At 46.6% G+C, this 13,921-nt stretch overlaps 1 protein-coding gene across 1 annotated transcript in view; it reads right to left on the reverse strand.

Moving 5' to 3' along the window:
* Window positions 1-10,941: 10,941 nt before the first annotated feature.
* Window positions 10,942-13,921, reverse strand: part of DDIT3 (DNA damage inducible transcript 3) — a 53,824-nt gene continuing 50,844 nt past the window's right edge. The window contains exon 5 of the mRNA XM_069653590.1: window positions 10,942-11,675. Within this exon, the coding sequence (XP_069509691.1) occupies window positions 11,190-11,675 (486 nt within the window). The 3' untranslated portion in view covers window positions 10,942-11,189. The remainder of the gene's footprint in view (window positions 11,676-13,921) is intronic.

Here is a 13,921-nt window from a genome sequence, read left to right on the forward strand (position 1 = left end):
GTGAGGCGTCAGTCACTACTGTTATCTCTGGCCATGGTTGCCAAAAAAGACTCTCCCCTGATAATATCGTCTTTGCAAGCCCACCAAACTAGGTCTTGAGCAACTCTGCTTGGAACTTTCAGGTGATCCGACATATTTCCTGAAAATTGGGACCATTGAGTCCCGAGAGCCCATAGAAGGGATCTCATTCTCAATCTGGCACCAGGAAAATGCAGGATGCCATGAGGCCGAGCAACTTAAATAGAAGACCGGAAGATGTTGGGCATTCTGGAATTAGGTAACCATCTGCTGAATGTGCTGAACTCTCACCTCGGGAGGTGAGGCTTTCCCCAAGGAAGTATCCAAGATCGCTCCGATGAATTGGAGTCTTTGGAATGGTATCATATGGGACTTCTTGTAATTGAGGGAGATACCCAGCCTGTGTACGGAGTGGCAGGTGATTCTGAGATGTTCCTGTGCTTGTTCGGGTGAACAAGCCCTTATCAATCGTCCAGGTAGGGGTAGACATGAATCCCCCCTCTACTGAGACTCGCTGCCACAACCGCCATCAGCTTGGTGAAAACCCTCCGGCAGAGGTCAGCCCGAATGGCAGAACTCGAAACTGATAGCGAGAACCGCCAACCTCAGGTACTTTGTGCTTGAGATGGATTGGCACATGAAAGTAAGCATCCTGAAGATCCAATGATTTCAACCAGTCCTGGAGTTGGAGAGCCTGAAGGATCTGAGAAAGTGTAACCATCTTGAACTTGTCCTTCCTGAGGAATTTGTTCAAATTTCTTAAGTCCAAGATGGGTCTCAATCCTCCGTCCTCTTTGGGAATCAGAAAGTAGGGAGAATACCAACCCTTGTTCCTCTCCGCTGCAGGTACATGTTCTATTGCACTTTTCTCCAGCAGGGTTAAAATTTCCTGCAACAGGAGCGGATCTGGAATTTTGACAGTTGTATCCCGGTGGATGGTCCCGAGGTCTTTTCTGAAAAGGAAGGCAGTAACCTTGGGCTACTGTTTCCAGTGCCCAAGCATCTGAAGTAATGCCTTGCCATTCTTTCAGATGCTGAGAGATTCTGCCTCCCACCGGGGTCTTGTGGTTGAAGACCTCAAAGTGGCTTAGAGGCGGCTGAAGGGACAGTTGCCGCTGCTGGGGCTGAGCTAGCACCCCTTCCTCATCACCCCTAGGAAATCGCTTGTGTTCCCTTTGACTAGCCTGTCCTCTTCCAAATGAGGAATAAAATCGAAAAGGACAACCCCTCCAGAAAGATGAGCCCGAGTAGGAGTGTTGTTGTGGTTGACGTATGGAGGCGCCGTGATTTAGCCACCGACTTAAGGTCTGCAGCTTCTCCAGACTCTCATCCGCCTTGCTGCCAAACAGCCTCAAGCCATCAAAGGGCATATTGAGTAGTCTGGCCTGCACATCCGGTGCAAAGCCAGACTTTCTCAGCCACGCAAATCTGTGTAGCACTGTGCTAAAAGCCAAGGACCGACCTGCTGATGCTGTCAGCAGTGTCCAGTCCCGACTGGAGACATTCCCTCCTTTACATCTTTCACAATAGCCAGGAAGCAGTCTCTTTCCTCGCCTTCCGGAATGTGCTGAGCCGCCATACTAGTTCAGTCCCACAGGGTGAAGGTGAATCAGGAAAGGGTGCAAGTAACATTGGTTGACTTTAAAGCCATACTGCTTGAAGAAAAAAAATCTTACGAGGCCATGCATCAATTCTTTTATCATCCCTATCGGGAGGTATTGATGGGTAAGCAGACTGCCTTGTGGATGTAGGTGCTTGGACCACTAAGCTTTCAGGTGTCGAGATGATTGGACCACTAAGCTTTCAGGTGTCGGGTGTTTAGTTAAATAGTCTGGATCAGATGATGGTCTATATTTTTTTGCAAAATGTTGTTTACTGCAGGTCCAGATTCTGGTGTCTCCCAATTAGCTATGACCTTCTTATGAAGGACTGTGTGAAAAGGTAGTATTGGATCTTTCTGAGGACCCTGGCTCAGAATATCTGTCATATCATCTTGTTCGTATATGGGTGAATTTCTGTTCCAGCCCATGAACTCTACAACCCTATTCATAATGTTCCTGTATGATGAATCAGCATGATCAGTTGGGTCAGGTCTGACGAACTCCAATTCAGGCGAAGTGTCTTGGCCACTAGCGGATTGGAGGCAGTCAGATCAGACATTTTTGATTCTGGATCAATTGGCTCCACAATATGGTTTGTTCCATACTTCAACTCAAATGGGGAAGAATCCTCTTCATAAATGGAAGTCATAGGCTGAAGTCTTTTCTTGGTAAATGGGTTTAAACCTTACCCGAGGGTTGAGGCCATGAAGGTGTTGGCATAGATTTCACTAATGGTGTTGACGCTATAGGAATCGATTTTGTACTCGACAAAGTCGTTGACGCTGGCTTCGATAAACTCGAAGGCACCTTCGACAAAGGCGTTGAGAAAGGTGTCGACAGAACCTTCGACACAGGTGTCGAAGGTTTGGAACCTGACACCATTTTGTCTGACATTGCGTTCGATGTATGCACTGATAGGCTCAACTTGCTCTTTTTCCTTAGGTACTGGAGAAGGTTCTCTAGACAGTACCCTCAACAATTTCTCACCGGATTTTGAGCGTTTAGTAGTCTCTGACCTTCCTTTGACATCCGAGGGATGAGCTGGGGCATGGTCTTCGCATGACTTCTTCGAGGGGGTCGGGCTGCATTCTCGAATATTCACATCATTGAGGCTCTGAAGGCCTCCCATTTCTTAGGGGAATCCTGTTTAGTTGGACAAGTAGTAACCCCTGTGGAGTCAGAAGACTAAGAGGGAGATCAGTGACATCTCTTTGAAGATTTTCTCGATCTACTCCTCGATTGAGAATTCTTCGACTTACGCCAGGACAAGTCCCTAGACTCCCCGGAGTCTTTAATTCTCTTCTAAGAGGTTTTCAAAGTTTCCCTCCCCACTGCCAATTTACCTCGCCGTTCGTTGAGAGCTTAAGGCGTCATGGCCGGACAGGACCCACAATCATCGGTCCGATGGTCAGGACTCAGGCACCATAGGCAAACTCGATAGGGATCAGTGATCGACATCTTCCTGCAATCCTGGCATTTTTTTAAACCAGTTTTATGGGTAGAAGGATTCGAAGATGAAGACCTCTTGATGAAAGACTGAAGCGCCGTTTTCAAACACGAAGAGAAAGCTTTAAGAAAAACGCAACTGAAGCCAAAAGGCGCAGCTCGAGCTATTTGTACTACGGATGACGCTGACGATCTGCAGCAAACATCGAGGCACAGAAGCCGAGCACAGCGCCCTCTGGTGTGGATTTTTTTTTTCCAAAGCAGCAAAGCTGATGATACGAATATCAAAGATGAGGAATACGTGGGAGGACACAATCCATTCTAAGGTGAGTTTCTCTGCAAGGTAGCTGGGTGACTTGAGGGCAACTGCCTTAAATTATACAGCAAGACTTAGAAGGTGATACATGCGTGCAGTGGGAACCAGTGAAGATTGATGAGAGCCGGGGAGTAGTATCTGCGGGGACCCTTGAGGCATGCAGCCACATTTGGAACACTTCACATGGGCACGAAAGGATGACGGGAGGTCTTCAAAGAGGGCAATGCCCCCCACCCAGGGGAGAGAGGACCAGTGCTTGAACAGTGGATCTTAAGCGGTCAGGAGGAAGGGCTGGACTTTCCTCACGAAGAGCCAATACCAAACGGTCTTCAGATTTCTTAGCGATCTGTGTCTTGAAGGAGAAGTGCATCCATGTGAAAGTCGAGGGACTTGCCACAGGAGGCGAGCTTAGGTGTGAAGCAGGTGATTTATACTTTGCTGAAGTCTAAACTGCCACTCTGACAACTTCATGTTTTTCAGCATTAGTGCCTATATGAACAGTATGCAAGAGGAATTGGGTTGAAAGTGTAAGAAGCTGTATGCAGATTATATGGATAGCTATAAGTATTGTGCAAAGCTGCATTAGTCTCAGCCAATTTTTCCATCTTCCTAAGGTTTAGTCTGGAGGCTAAGGCCGAGAACAGCAGTGTTGATATGCCTCGAAGTTCATGCCTATAATTTATTTATATTTATTTTGGCATTTGTAAAGCACACCAAACCCATAGGCATTTGGACACTGGTAACAGTACATACATGAAAACACGCAACAGCAGGTAGTGATTACAGAGATCAGATGCATTGTGGTCTATGGGTCTTGTGTGAAGAGCCAGGTTTTAAGTTTTTTTCATAAGGACCAGAGGGAGGGTCGGATCTGAGGGAAAAGTGTTGGCAGATACAACTGGGAAGCTGCGTCACCCTGCCTTAGCACTTTTGAATTTGGGCGTGGTGAGGAGGTGAGAGTTAGAGGCCCGGGTGAGTGTTGGTGTAGGGTTTAGCTAGATTGTTAGAGGTACTTCAGGGCCGCTTTAGGCATTTATGTGCGATGATAGGGTTTTGAATGATGCAGTCTTGGACAGAAAGCGAGTGAACATTGCGTCTGGCTGCGGAACTGTTCTTGGAGATATTCAGTGCTGCTCATAGGGCATTCTGGATTGCTTGTTTTTTCTATTGCTTGTGGAAGAGCCCGCGAAGAGGGCATTACAGTAGTCTAGACAGTACGAGGGCTCTGGCTAGTGTGATGCAGCTATCCGTCGCTAGGAATGGTCTGCAGGCATTAATAAGTTTAGCAGTATATGCTGCTGCAGAGGGCGTTGCATTGACTTGTCTAGTTAGGGAGAGAGGAATCTAGAGAGACTCCTAGGGTTTTCATTTCCTTCAGGATGGTGATAGAGTTCCGATCTTTAGTGAAAGATTTGTAGTCTGTATCCAATTTGTTAAGTCGGGATTGGGTACCTACCATAAGGAGTTCCGTTTTGCTGATGTTGTGCCATCCATGTTTGGATGATTTGGTAGATGTTGCAAGAGGATCTGCATATCGCCCGCATTATTGGTGTAGGAAACGCCTTGTACATCCAGGTCAAACAAGGGCTTTGTGAAAATGTTGGAGAGTGTAGGTGATACACACGATCCTTGGGGCATGCAGCAGAGGGCTGGCATGGCAGCCGCTATACTGGAGAAGACTCATGCGATCAGATAGAAGGGATTCAATTCAGGCTATGGCTTTGATAGAGAAGTGGGCTGCGAAGGAGAGGTGTTGGCATAGGATTTCGTGGTTCAATAGATCGAATGCTGCAGAGCGGTCGAGCAGGATTAAGATGGCTAGATTTCCATTTTCTATTATCTCAGCCATTTGGATTTTAAGATCTAGGAGAGCTGCCTCCGTGCCATGTTTGGGGTGGAAGCCAGATTGGCATAGGCCAAGGAGGTTGTTCACCTCGAGGTGTTCTTGTATTTGCAGGTATGCTGCTCTGTCTAAGGTTTTGAGGAGGAAGGGGACGGTAGTTAGTTGGAACGTTAGGGTCTAGTGATTATTTATGAGCGGGAGGACCCAGGCATTTTAGGTTGTTCAGGACGGTACCTTGAGGGACGGAGTTGATGAGTGATGTGATGAAGGGGGCAAATTCTGTCATGCAGTCTTCGACCTTTGTCGACATCTGCCCTGCTCCCTTTCGCCTTGAGAGTTTCAGGCCTGTAATGATTTTAGTGACTTCCGATATCGAGACTGGTCTAAATTCGAATAGATGGTTAGGTTTGGGCAAGGTGTTGGTGTAAGTAGGAGTAACTGGTAGCAGTATTTTGTTTTGTCAGCAATTTTAATGTCTAATTGGGTGATTTTATCCAGGAGTCCCTTGTCTTTAGGATTTTTGGTCACAATGAGGTGTCCTTAAGGCAGCTTTCTGGAGGGTTGGATGGGGATTAAGAGTTCCCGCAAAAAAATGGCAAATACTTCTTGTATGCTTGGTTTGGCATTTACTACGCACTCATTATAGGTAATGCTCTCCCCCTGGAGAATGGCCGGTGTGTAGATTTTTGATGCAATGAGAAACTGGTCTTAATTCGTTTTTGAGGGCATGATCTTTCACATGGCCTAGGCGGCTCGTAAGGTTTTGAGGTTAGGTGTAAACCAAGAGTAAAGGTGAGCTACTGGTTTTGGTTTGCGAATGCTCAGCAGAGCAACATTGTCTATCGCAAGAAGGAGAGTATAATTGTAGAGCTCTACCATAGAGTTAGAGTAGCATACTATGTGTTGGTCTGTGATCGGGCGTAGCATTGGGAGCATGTTCTCAGGGGTGACGTTGCGAGTGACTGCGAGGCTGGCAGTAATTGCAGTGGGGTTTAGGCGTAGTGAATTTTAGGATGGCAATGATATGATCAGACCAAGCGTGTGGATGGTTGGAACCGATATTAGTCTTACCGTTCATATCCGCCAACCAATCAGTGTTCAGCCTTTGTGGTGTGTGAGGTGGGTGAATCCTAATGATATGATCATATTGTTTATGGCCATGGGGTTAGTGTCTGCAGGGTCATTGAGGCCTAGATTGAAGTCGTCTAGAATTATAATTCTGGAGGAGGGTTTAGAATGGTTAGCAAGGAGGAAGGCTGTATCCTCATCGAAGGATTGGGGTGGGCCCGGTGGCCTGTAGATATGGAAAGTCGGGGAGCAAGAGTTTGATTGAGAGCAGTTCTCCTGAGGGGAAGGTTTGGCAGGGCAGTTCTCAGATAGTCAAGTGCATACTGGCGATAAAGGCCACACCACCTCCTTTGGCGATAAGTCCATCTTTTTTGAGGATGGTATAACCCTCTGGGATAGCTTGGGAAAGGCTGGCAACTGCATGCAGCCACGTTTCCATAACGGCTAGTAGACCAAGTTGGTTAGTGGTGATGAGATCTGAGATGTCGAAGGCATGGGCTAGTAGTGATCTGGGTTGATTAGCCCTCCTTGGATGTTTGCGAGTGAGTGGATATTTGCTATGGAGGCACTAGCGTTATTTGGGTCATCTGGGCAGGGTGCATACGCAGTAGCGTCATTAGGTTCACTTGGGCAGGGCGTAGACACAGTATCCTCATTAGGTTCACTTGAGCAGGGCGTATACCCAGTATCCCCATTAGGTTAATTTGAGCACGGCGCACACACAGTATCCTCATTAGGTTCACCTTGAGCTCGACGCATACATAGTATCCTCATTAGGTTCACTTGGGCAGGGCGTATACACAGTATCCTCATTAGGTTCACTTGAGCAGGGCGTATACACAGTATCCTCATTAGGTTCACTTGAGCAGGGCGCATACACAGAATCCTCATTAGGTTCACTTGAGCAGGACGCATACATAGTATCCTCATTAGGTTCACTTGGGCAGGGCGTATACACAGTATCCTCATTAGGTTCACTTGAGCAGGGCGTATACACAGTATCATTAGGTTCACTTGAGCAGGACGCATACACAGTATCCTCATTAGGTTCACTTGAGCAGGACGCATATATAGTATCCTCATTAGGTTCACTTGGGCAGGGCACATACACAAAATCCACATTAGGTTCACTTAAGACAGGGCACAAACAGTAAGTCAGCAATGGGTGCAATAGGATGGGGAGCAACTGGGTTGTTGGCATTGAATGTGTGCTCATCCAGGGTGGTAGGATTTAGGGACTTTGAAGCAGGCTCCGTTGTAAGTGTGGGTTTGCAGATGTCATTCCAGTGGGGACTGTGTGATAGACAGAAGGTGGGTTAGACAGGGGCAGTGCCAAAGGCTGGCATGCACCAGCGTGATGCGGCCCGAGGGTCGGGCAACAGAGTACCTATGAGGGTGCTGAATGAGAAAGTTATGCCAGTGCCTAGATTCTTTACAGGTAATCAATCTTCATTACTCTTGGTCCCCTATTCTCTCAAGGACTTCAGAACACGCCAAGGAAAGGGGGTAGGTTTAGGACCCTTATAGGGAAAGAAACAGGAACTAGTCCCTGTAAGGATGAGGCAACACCACCTCAATGACCAACAAACCAGGAGTAATGAAAATCATTAAGTTATCCAGGCCCGGTAAGTCCCAACAAGCAGGTTATTAAAACGTTGGCAGTCCATTTAAAGAGCAAGAGCAGTCCGGGTTTTCAACTGCATCAGTAAAAAATGCATTAACTGGCAAAGGGGGTAGGCTACATGACAATTAAAGAACACAAAGTGGACACTTAAACTACTACCTGCAACTCCTCTGAGGTATTTTTCCTTTCCTCTCCTTCCCCCAGAAGCTCACTGTCTCTAGAGCTCTGGTTCTCTCTAGGCTGGACTACTGCAACAGCCTCTTTCTAAATCTGCCTGCTTCTCCTCTCCGCAACTCACCCAGAACAGGACTTCGAGACTGGTCCTTGGCCTCAAGCCCAGGGATCGTATCTCTCCAGCACTGAAATCTCTGCATTGGCTCCCAGTGACTGCAAGGATTAGGTTCAAGACCCTCTGCATTGTCCACAAGGCCTTCTGGGGCCTGGGCCCTCAATAGCTCCAACTCTCTCTTCGTAAATACCTTCCTACTTGAGTTCTTCACTCCGCCACCTCCAACTCCCTCCGGGTCAGTCGCTTCTCCAAGCATCGAGTTGGTAGTAGATCTCTTTCTTCGGCTGGGGCCTCCCTCTGGAACAGCCTCCCTGAAAGCACCTCAAGACCTTCCTCTTTGCTTCTGCCTCTCTCTTCCTCTCCCCTGCTGATACTGCACTGGTCACCTGGCTACCCTCTGATTTCGGTTCTACGTAATTTCGTCGACCACTTTTTCATCGTGGGACTTTTCATCGCTAACCCTTTCATCGCCAACATTTTTTTTTTAGGGAGGGATGCAGCCCCCCCCAAACCCGCCCTTACTTAAATAATCATACCCCAACCCGAACAAACACCCCCTAAAAAGAATTGTTACAAAAAAAAATGTTTGCGATGAAAGGGTTGGCGATGAAAAGTCCCACGATGAAAAAGTGGTCGACGAAATGCGTGTATACCCAAGTCCACACCCACACTGCCTCCCAGCAACCTACACTTGGGTCTGTAGCTGTAACCCTACAGTCCTCCTACCTTCACTTTTGGACACCTACTTTCTGCAATTACCCTTCCACCTGCTGGCCGCACTTCTAGTTATTGTTTTGATACCATGTACAGCACTGACCCCCCCCCCCTTCCCCTGGCACTTCTCCCATCCCCCCTCCCCTGCACTTGCGCAATGTCACTTGGCCTAGTAAGATAATTGTCTCTGCCCTCCCTCTGTTTCCCCCTTCCTTGCCTCGACGTGCCTTGAAATACTTGTGTATAGGCACGTTACAAATGCCATGCCATACCATACCTGTAATACACTGCCTTGTAGTTCCATTACCACCGATTTGTTTATGGACTGGTATCATTTTAAATAGCAGTAAAACGGCAGGTATCAAAATGCAGATATAAAAACGGACGTTAGGACATTATACTCCCGTTATTTGAAGGGCCATAAATGTCTGAAGGGCCGCATATTGTGCACCACTGCTCTAAACGTATACTAATAGTAATTATACGATCGTGTTCCAACTGATTTTCATAGTTACTGTATTGTATGTTTATTTTTGGGAATTCAAATCTGTAATATTATGCACAGTGCACACCATCAAATAGGACTAAGAAATTAGCAAACATGTAACCCAAAAGAGAGGAGAGATCTCCACTTGGCCCACGTTCAGTGTAAGATGCTCTGGCATTGCGTTCCAGTATTTGTATACACTCCAGCCATTGCCTAATCAAGCCCCAAAGCTACAAAACATTTCGGCCAATGAAGGCTGCAGGCCAAAGGTCAACCACTCCTACCATCCCTTCCCTCTAACCCCCCCACCTGTGTCATTAGTTTGCAAAAGCTAAGGAGTACAGACGGGGGCTGGGGGGAATTTGGCACATGAGGAGGAACACATAGCGTGTAGGTGTTTGGTTATTTGCCCACCCATGGCCATTCCCACCCAGTTGCTGCCTCTCCCAAAACACCTTCACGTGGGAGCTCTGAACTAGTTTAACAAGCCTTACAATCAAACTTTGCTTTGAACTGGCAGGCAATTGGCATAGTCAGAGTTAATAAGTGAAGCTACAAACATGCTACCTTTGCAATAAAAATGTCAACCAGGTCCGCCTTTAGCCACTAGATTCACAAGCACTATGCATGTCCTTCAATGAAGTATTGACAAAGCCACCCATTTCGGCTTGTGTATAACTATTTGGCATTTGCACACTGATATTCGATGCCCAAATACCCATACCATTGTGCACCCACTACCATCAATGTCTAGTTACCACCAGTATGGAGGTGCCTGGCAAGGGCCTTTCCATGCCTACACAAAAGCAAAAAAGTTGGCATTGCCAATGCTTGTTTTTTGATGTAGTCCGACAAACTTTTTTTCCCCCACTTCAACCACGGACTCGGGACAAGTTTAATGAATAGAGAAGCACAAAAGGTAAGTACGAAATTGGTTTCCACCACTCGCTTCTCGAACAAAAACAGAAGGGGCAAAATCATGATTGATGCTCGCAGTATCTTTATACACCTTGTGTGATCTTACATTACGCAAGGGTTAGGTATCAGCGTGGTGGGAGTGGTGGTGATCCAGCTGGGCAGTAAACTAGCTGAAGCATTAGTAAATGCGAGCATACTAAAAACTCACTCATGCTGCTCTGCCCCTTTTAAATTGCCACTCTCGCTGATGCAAGGCACCTACCTGTTCAGTCAACAATGAGGCGGGAAGTCTCATGCGAGTTCTGCTCAACACGAGATACCGTGTTAAGCATCTTGGCGACAGGAGACTGCAAGCCTGGCGTGTGATGACATTCTTGCAAGCATGGCTACTCCCCAGGGGCCGCTGAGGGCATTCGGCTCCTCAGAGCATTGCTTCATTTTTCTAACACCACGAGAGTACGTGGTTGTGGGGCTGGCTGACAGAGTGTTAACTAAACGGCAATAGATGCATATTAGTTTAGGGGACAATTAGAATTCAGAATAACCATTAGATGTGTAAAACAGGCTGGTTCTTCTAAAACAGGCAAGACATCCTCCCTTGAGTAAAACACAACGGCAAAGATGCATGGGTTTATTTCAGACAGACGGTTAACATAAGACTCGCGGCTGTGGGGCTGATTGCTGGCTTTTGGTTGAGGTGTTGAGGGCCTCAATCAACATGCCAGAAATCCATGTAGCTAAACTGTCGAGAACGGATTGTTCCAGATGCACAAGTATCGGGTTCACATTTTTACAAACATGGGGAAAAGAATGTCCTGTTCTAATACAAACAATTGTTTTTTACACGACAACTGTCCGCCAGCCCCTATTCCTTCTTCAGATTCACCATTCTGTCAATCAAGGCTTTCCTAGTCAACTCCACCTCTGCACTTAGCCTCTCAATCTCGCCTTTTAGGCGTTCGTTTTCCGCAACAAGTTCAGACACTTTCTTATCACCTTCCTGTTCCTTCTCTTTAAGTCTTTTCCCCCCTCGTGGTTGGCTGCTGCGCTTTCTCTTGGTCCCACAGATTGGGCTCGAGTCCTCATCCTCCGTGTGATTAATGCTGCCAGAATCGGACTCTTGAACTACATGTACCAACTGCTCTTCGCCAGCTGGGCTTGCAGAAGAAGTGTTGCAGAAACTTGGGTCATTGTCCTTGCCCAGAAACTCAAGAAGGCTGTCCGAGAAGTTCTCATTTAAACCCAACATTTGAGGTGGTTCACCGAGGATCTCTGCAGTGCAGCAAGTCGCCGTAGAATCATAGTTACAGAAAAAGGCTGCATCGAGTGGGTCCCAAATCTTCAAATTATTCTGCAAAGAAAATGATAACTATATTAAACAATCTAAAGAAATGTCCCCACAAGCCCTTACACGGATAACCAAATCAATTCTAATGAAAAGCACAAACATGTGAAACATTGTGTACAACAAGCAATTGGCCAGAAGTAGGTCCACAAGAGGACATTCCAAGCTTATGGGTACCACAGAACTCATGGTGGGGTATATACATTGCATTTGACAAAACCTGTATCAGTCCTGCCTGCCAATTGAGAAGAGTAATTGGAACCCAAATCATTTAGACAAGAGTATTTGCATGTGAACAAGGTCGAAGACTGCAACAGCCAGTCATCGTAAGGTGTTTCGGTCTAGCTCCCTCAGCATCCTTCCACATACCCAGACCTCTTAACTTGCTTAATGGAGCCTAGCCAGCCCATCTTGGCCAAATGCACACACGAATCTTAAGCCTCTTAGAAATTTCCCATACCTGGACTTCAGTCCCCAAGGGTGTTCATACCACAAAGCGCGTGGAGGCCAAACAAACGGGAAAAGGCGCTGTATAAATGACTACAATACTAAAGCAAAGATTGTGGCTGCAGTTCCAAGGGAAGGGAAATGGCATCTCAAAACTGATGAATGGGTTTACCAGCATTACTCGCCAAGATCTGACTTAATTTCAAAGTTTGTCTTACAAATTACTAATTGAGTAGGTATCCTGTAAAGCCAGGAACTTCGGGCAGTGAATGCTCAAGGTATTTTTACAATTCTTATTTGCATCTGTTCATTTTTTCCATACATGCTGCCGATAGGCTCTGCTTTTCTTCCCTATCTGAACTGGGCACTCGAAAGCTTGCAAGCAGGGTATTTAAACTGCTAATGTTGCAGCCACACTAAAGGCAAACCGGTCATTGATCAACAAAAAAAACTGTTCTAAAAGTGGTTAAGACAATAAGTGAACCTCTATGCACGGAATGTATTCCTACAGACACAATCTATAACTGTTATTCCTGATGTGGCTTTCCATGGCTGAAACCGGATTGGCCAATTGGATTCTGTCCTGCAAAAGTACAAGGAGTAGTACTCTGCTACAAACCAAGACCCAACACAACAAAAGGTAAAATGGGTCCAGTTAAGAGATGCCTTCTTCGCCTTTTGTGGCAACATGGGCAGAGGGGAAAATCTGCTCTTAAGAGGGGTGCGAATATTCAGTAGCAATCCAAAAATCATAACAGTCCAAAATAAAGGGAATATCCAATCAAGGATATATACAAAATAGACATACTTCACCACCTGCAAAATAACTATATAGAAAAACAGTACACAAAAGGAGGAAAAAGCTGAGAAAAAACAAAGATTGCACAATTAACCAGGGGTGTACAGTAAATGAAAACCACATGTTCTTAAAAGGGTATGCTTCTTTGTTGAAAAAAGGTGCAAAAGTGACCAAACCAGTCTAGGACCCGAATGAACCAAGGGGGCATTTATTGGTCAATAGTATCTTGTTTTGGTTCTTAAGCGAATCAAAAGACTCAAACATCAGCTTCGAATAATGGTGCAAGCGGATTAAGCTCAGTTCAGGCACCATGGATCATGTGCATCCAAATGGCAAGCAGGCATCTAGCAGATTCAAATGCAGTAGCTCTGTGTGGCTCAGATTTGCAGCGATGCAGGTCAGGGCACTCACCAGGAACTCTTCAAGGTTGGGCATGGTGTAAACCATTGGGCAGGGTCAATGAGGGACACTCCAGAGGTTCAAGTAGGTAGGCATCAGTCAAAATGGTGATCCGGTTTCTCAGATGTGGTATGGCAAAGCAGCAGTTCAATGTCAAGGTGGTTAGAGTTGGCATGCAACTCCAGCAGTTAATTGGGTCGAGCAGTTGATCTGAGCCTAGCAGGTGACTGGCTCAGCAAGGGCATAATGCAGTGTTGAGTAGCTCAATGTGCACACGATTGTTCAAAATACCAGACGTTAGCACCCGCAGGATCCCTCGGCAGAGTTCCCTTCAATGGCCGTCCCACTAGTTTCGACGTGTTGGAGCAGAGAGCCTTGGCAGATCTTGTCCTCCAGGTGCAGTGAGAACCAATTCGGGTTGGAGGACATGGTGAGTCCTTTCAGAGCCTGCACTCTCAGCATCAGATTCTGGTGCCAAATGGCAGGTCCTGATCCACAGCAGGTGTACACCCCTAATAAACACAGTAGGATAGGGGGCAGCACTCTTCTGCCTTGGACTGCTCCTTCAGATCACTGGTTGAGGGCTCTGGAAAGTACAACTCTCCCA

Source organism: Ambystoma mexicanum, chromosome 3q (assembly GCF_040938575.1).
Source record: "Ambystoma mexicanum isolate Mex_15411 chromosome 3q, UKY_AmexF1_1, whole genome shotgun sequence".
In the NCBI taxonomy this organism is placed as follows: Eukaryota; Metazoa; Chordata; class Amphibia; order Caudata; family Ambystomatidae; genus Ambystoma; species Ambystoma mexicanum.